We start from the raw sequence: 5,410 nt of genomic DNA, 5'->3' as shown, positions 1-5,410 counted from the left end.
GTTGAGAAGAAGAGGGAGAGAGAAACTAAAAGATAAACATGACAATACCTTTTTAGGTAAAGAGAGAGAGAGAAGGCGAAAAAAAAAAGTTAAACAGCTTTTACTATACAGAAAGAGAGAGAAAGCTCTGCCCTAGAAAATATGAATCCCGATAAGGACTGGTGTAAGCAAAGGAGCTTTTCGTAGCAAGTAATAAAAAACGCTTTCTTTTCCATCCTTTACTCCTCACAGCAAAAATGGCCTATTTTCTCTGTTGCTCACTTTGCTTTTAATTCCTTTCATCAATACTCTACTTCAGTCTCTTTGTTTTCCCAACAGAAAAAAAAATAAAGGACCCATCTTCTTCAAAGCTTCTTACTTTCAAAAGGCTGGACCTTTTAACAGTTTAACCCCTGTTCACTAATGTAAGTTACTTTCTCATTCTGGGTTTCTTTCTTTTTTTTTTTTCATGGAGGGAAGCTAAATTTTTTACCCGTGTGTGCTTAGTTTCCGAAGGAAGTTGTATTTGCGCTTTCAACTTGGTTTAACTTTTTTTTATGGCATTGGCTTTTAGCTTTTGTCTGCGTCTTTTTATTTCTTAATTATTTGAATAAATCGTTTCTTGGGATTGTGATTTTGAGGTGTCTTAAGCTCTGGGGGGGGGGGGTTTCTGTGGAACATGCTTGGTGTTAAAGGTATATGATGGGTTGGTGAGGTTGTGACCTGGTTTTCAGTTTCCTTCTGCTTCTTCTGTTTCTTTAACATGAAGCCTCTTTCTTTGTTTCCTACTGTTTGGTAAGCTGTGAAATAGCTCGCATTTTTGTCTTTCCTCTCAAGTTATGAGCTTGATATTTCAACTATTTTTCCTTTTTTCTTTATTTTTTTTGTTTCTCCCTGTTGGTTGCTTGTAGATTATTTTGCTTTTTTCCGCTCCTAGGCTTGTAGTTTTACCAGCTGTGTTTTACTGTTCTCTCTTCTAAATTTAGCATTATTGCGAGCACATGGCGTTTCATTTTCTTTTCCTTCATTTATGGATTAAAGGGTTTCCTCTACAACCCTAAATGCATTTCGTTGCTTTTAGTCGTGGCTCAATTTCCAGAGCCATGCATGAGTGAAATTTGCTTCGTGGGAATATGAACCGGGAAACAAGTTCTTCATTGACTTATTGTAACCCTTCAAATAGATTGTTCTTTTTCTACCTCTTCATTTTTGTTTCCAAGATTCATATGTTTTTAACTGTTTAGTGGTCACAATTTGGAGATTCATGTGTATGGAGTATTTGGCATTACTTTGAAGTTTAGAAAAAAAATAGAGCTATCTTCCTTTTTGGTTTCTTAAAATTGGCTTGTAAGTTGATGTGAAGGCAAATTCAAGTATAGGTTATTTGAGGTAAATGCATGGATCGAAGGGATGCTATGGCGTTATCGGGGTCTGCATCTTACTATATGCAACAACGAGGAATAACTGGGTCAGGGTCTGGAACACAGTCCGGGGTACATGGATCACCTGGCATTCATCCATTATCTAGTCCAAATGTGCAATATCAATCAAGCATTAGTGCCACTACTATGGGAGCAACCTTACCTGTAGAGCCTTTGTCAGGAATTACCCCTCATAATGTCAATGTAGGCACACCTCCAGCCGTGCAGCCTGGTGAGACCGTGAAACGTAAAAGAGGAAGACCTCGGAAATATGGACCTGATGGAACTGTTTCCTTAGCACTGACTCCTGCATCAGCTACTCATCCTGGAACAATAACTCCAATCCAAAAACGGGGAAGAGGGCGGCCGCCGGGTTCTGGAAGGAAGCAACAGTTATCTTCCCTTGGTAAAATATTTTTCGTATCTGTTTGTATTGTTATGAGCCTTATTATGCAGAATGTAACATGTAGCTTAACCTTGCGGAAATAAGCTATGTTGCACATATTTTTCTTGTTGATTAGGATAAAAGGGTTTTGTTGTGTTCTTATAGTTTAATCAGGCTTATGTCAATGCTGCCATGACTACTTAATATCGCCAACATTTTTCTTTATAGCTCATTAAAATTGCTGGCACATTGTGATTTTTTAAGGTGGGGTGGGGTCACAAGCTGCTTCCTTGATAATTGAATAATATATTCGATCTCAATAAAATAATAAACAACTTAGTGTCCTGTCTATAATATGTGGAATTTTGTCAATTTTCAGTCTGAATGGAAGCAATAAAATATAAAGCAGTGGAAATTTAAAAGAACCAAATTAGAGGCAACATAAAATGAGAGGACAGAACTTAGAGCTTATCCTAAGAAAGGGTATGAATGCAAAATGAAAATAGGAGAAAATTTCAAGAGTTGCCGTGAGATGAATGACATTATCTTTATGTTTGGCTACTATTATAAAAATTATGCTCAGCCTTTATGTATAGGAATATGCCGAGAATTGATGAAAGTTTCAGACATTAAATAACTATGAGTGGCATAGTCGTTCAAATGTGGAAGTCTTCAAAGCTAACAATTCATCAATTCCTAAAAGCTGACATTCCATTCTCCTTAGTGAATTAACATGTTATATCATATCAGTGCTTGCAGTTTACTCTGTTTCGTGGTGCTTAATTCTAACATGTTTTATTCATGCAATGTGAATGATGCTGCAATTGTCTATTTGTTTTGCTAGGTGAATTGCTTTCTGGTTCAGCTGGGATGAGTTTTACTCCGCATGTCATCACCATTGCAATAGGAGAAGTACGCAATTTTCTTTTATTAATTAGGCCTCGGACTCTACCCTCAAAATTAAATATACAAGAATTAGGGTTCTCTAGGCTTAGTTGTCCTTGCTATTATTCTTCATGGTTTTCTATGTAAAAAAACACTGTTGTTGATTTTGTTGTATTTTGAGTATTTTTTTTTTAAATATGGTAGATCACTTCTTTCAGTTGTGCTAGGCATGAGGGCGTTAAGTTTTGTTTAGGTTTTTCATTGTTTCTCTAACAAAAAGTAGATATTCTGTCTTGAAGCTTACTTTTTGAGGTAGGTTATCTTGTAATGGAAGAAATTTCTTTTTTTTTTTCCCTTGAGAATTACTTTTTACTTTCCCTGCAGGACATTGCAACAAAATTAATGTCATTTTCACAGCAAGGACCAAGAGAAGTATGCATTTTGTCAGCCAATGGTGCTGTCTCTACCGTAACTCTTCGACAGCCGTCATCGTCGGGTGGCACTGTTACGTACGAGGTTTGGCACTCAATAACCCGACCCTTATATTGTTTGTGAAAGATATGTTTAGGCAAGTTCAGATGTTTTTGCTGAGTTATATTGAATGGATTTAGGTTTGCCTATTACTAACTCGTTCCTTGTGAAAGTAACAAAACACAAGATTGCATATAAATCACATATTTTTGTTGTCCGATATTGTTGAATTGGTCTAGCTTTTAGTAATGCCATTGAACAAACTTTTCATTTCTGATATATGAACTTTTCTTTACTCTTTCTCAGAGATTCTCTTGATTCAATGCATATTTTTATTGAAACACACTTTTTTGTCCGTTTTGACTTCTGTAGGGACGATTTGAGATATTATGTCTGTCAGGCTCGTACCTGCTGACAAGCAATACTGGCTCTCGCAATCAAACTGGTGGTCTTAGTGTTTCTCTTGCCAGTCCTGATGGCCGTGTCATTGGGGGAGGTGTTGGAGGGATGCTTATCGCAGCAAGCCCCGTGCAGGTACTGAGATCTATGGGGTTATTTGCAATTCTAATTTCTAGTCAGTATATAGTTCTACGGGTTAAATACTGTCTTCATATGCATGCCTTGCTGCCGGCCTTAAGTAGTAAGGGTTAGATGAGAGTAGGTGGTTTCAACATTGTTAGGAATGTTGGTGGCAGCCTAGCTGTCTATTTTTTCAACTAAAAATTAAGTTGGCCTGCTTCATTGCAAGTTTGAAAAAGCAGGAAGCCATCATAGTAATACCATTTCAAAGTTTAAATCATTTAAACTTGCCATATGCTTTACCTGGGAATTTAATTATATATCATGAGCAGGTGATTGTGGGGAGTTTTATATGGGGTGGATCAAAGGCAAAGAACAAAAAAGGAGGGCAAGAAGGGGTAAAAGATTCAGATGATCAGATGGTTGACAATCTAGTAGCTCCTCCAGGCATATCACCAAGTCAAAATATGACTCCAAGTGCACCGGCAGGGGTGTGGCCTGGGTCGAGATCAATGGATATGCGTAACAATAGCCATGTCAACATTGATCTAATGCGCGGATGATGACTGTTTCCTGGTAATAGTTTGGGGAGAAATGTTTATAGTTTGGTGTTGAAGGGCCAGCGGATTGTAATTTGAAAGTGTTATTGTGGGAAGTGTTGAGAAAGGGAGGGCGGAGCCTGATTTTTGGCTTTGATGATATTCTCACATCCATATCTACTACCCATGACAATGACAGAATGGGAGTTGCTCTGATATTTGTAGCTTTGATGACCAGTTAGTTAAATATTTTAGTAGGTCGTGGTTTCAACTGATCCTAGACTTGCATTTCATTTCTCCTGCTTGAACCAAATAAGATATGCTTCTCTTCTCTTTGTAGACAGCCATGGCTTTAGTGTTTTGTTTTCCTCAGCAAATTTCTAGTGTTGTGTAATCTATGGGTAGACAATATTGCAAGCTTGGTTTTGTATGGAGGATTGGAGGTTTTCTTTTTTAAGATTAAATATTTATTAAAAAATTGAAGAACTTTCCAGATTTGGGCGTCCATGAAGAAATCAATTTAAATTAAGATTAGAAGTCAGAAAATTGTGAATTTATTGGTCGTTTCATGCTGAGTTTGATGAAACTTCAAAACTTCAATCGCAATTTGTTTGCATTATTATAATATTAGATTTCAAAGAATTTTTTAATTGTATATTTAGACAATTTTGTAAGATTTTCAAAACAAGCAATTTACAAATGTATTACTATCTTAATTTTGAGAGTTATTTTTTGGAATTTTATTTATTCTATTTTCTTTTTATCAAAAAAAGTTTTAATTTGAGATATGTTTATAATTATACAACTTTTAAGTAGGAAATAGAATAAGAGGGAACATACATATTAAGCTTAAATATTTCTCATATGATTCATAATTCTTGAAAACTAATGTTTTGCACATCAGCCCCAACCTTTCAAAATCAATTAAACCCAACAATTTCCCCACTCCAACAAACAGCCATTCCAAACTTTTCCTTTTCTAAATTTAAAGATGATAATCATTATTCAATTATGTAAGGCATTATTTTTTGTTTTCCAAGTAAGAAACCCTAATTTTAAACGCTCCCACTTTATGTAAAACCCATTCAACGTGTATAATGAATTCCATCAAATAGCAAAAGCAAAGACAAAAGAATGGGAAGCTTCATTTTTCGATAAAGGTTTCTCCCTACTTATTCTGCTTGGTTGGGGATCATATAGTTTTCCTACTA

General features: G+C 36.0%; 1 protein-coding gene across 4 annotated transcripts; it reads left to right on the top strand.

The window, feature by feature from the left end:
• Nucleotides 1-4,538, top strand: LOC107911510 (AT-hook motif nuclear-localized protein 9). Of its 4 annotated transcripts, none has more exons than XM_016839338.2 (6): nucleotides 1-404; nucleotides 1,359-1,806; nucleotides 2,630-2,697; nucleotides 3,055-3,186; nucleotides 3,514-3,675; nucleotides 3,993-4,538. In XM_016839338.2, the coding sequence occupies exons 2-6, from the start codon at nucleotides 1,377-1,379 to the stop codon at nucleotides 4,221-4,223; spliced, it is 1,023 nt and encodes a 340-aa protein (XP_016694827.1). In that variant the 5' UTR covers nucleotides 1-404; nucleotides 1,359-1,376; the 3' UTR covers nucleotides 4,224-4,538. The 4 variants fall into 4 exon arrangements, with proteins under 4 accessions (XP_016694827.1, XP_016694828.1, XP_040961804.1 ...); XM_016839339.2 differs by having other exon boundaries at nucleotides 1,354-1,806; XM_041105870.1 differs by lacking the exon at nucleotides 1-404 and adding an exon at nucleotides 412-774.
• The last annotated feature ends 872 nt before the right edge of the window (nucleotides 4,539-5,410 follow it).

Source organism: Gossypium hirsutum, chromosome D11 (genome assembly GCF_007990345.1).
Source record: "Gossypium hirsutum isolate 1008001.06 chromosome D11, Gossypium_hirsutum_v2.1, whole genome shotgun sequence".
NCBI lineage: Eukaryota > Viridiplantae > Streptophyta > Magnoliopsida > Malvales > Malvaceae > Gossypium > Gossypium hirsutum.
This window is presented reverse-complemented; position numbering and strand designations above follow the sequence as displayed.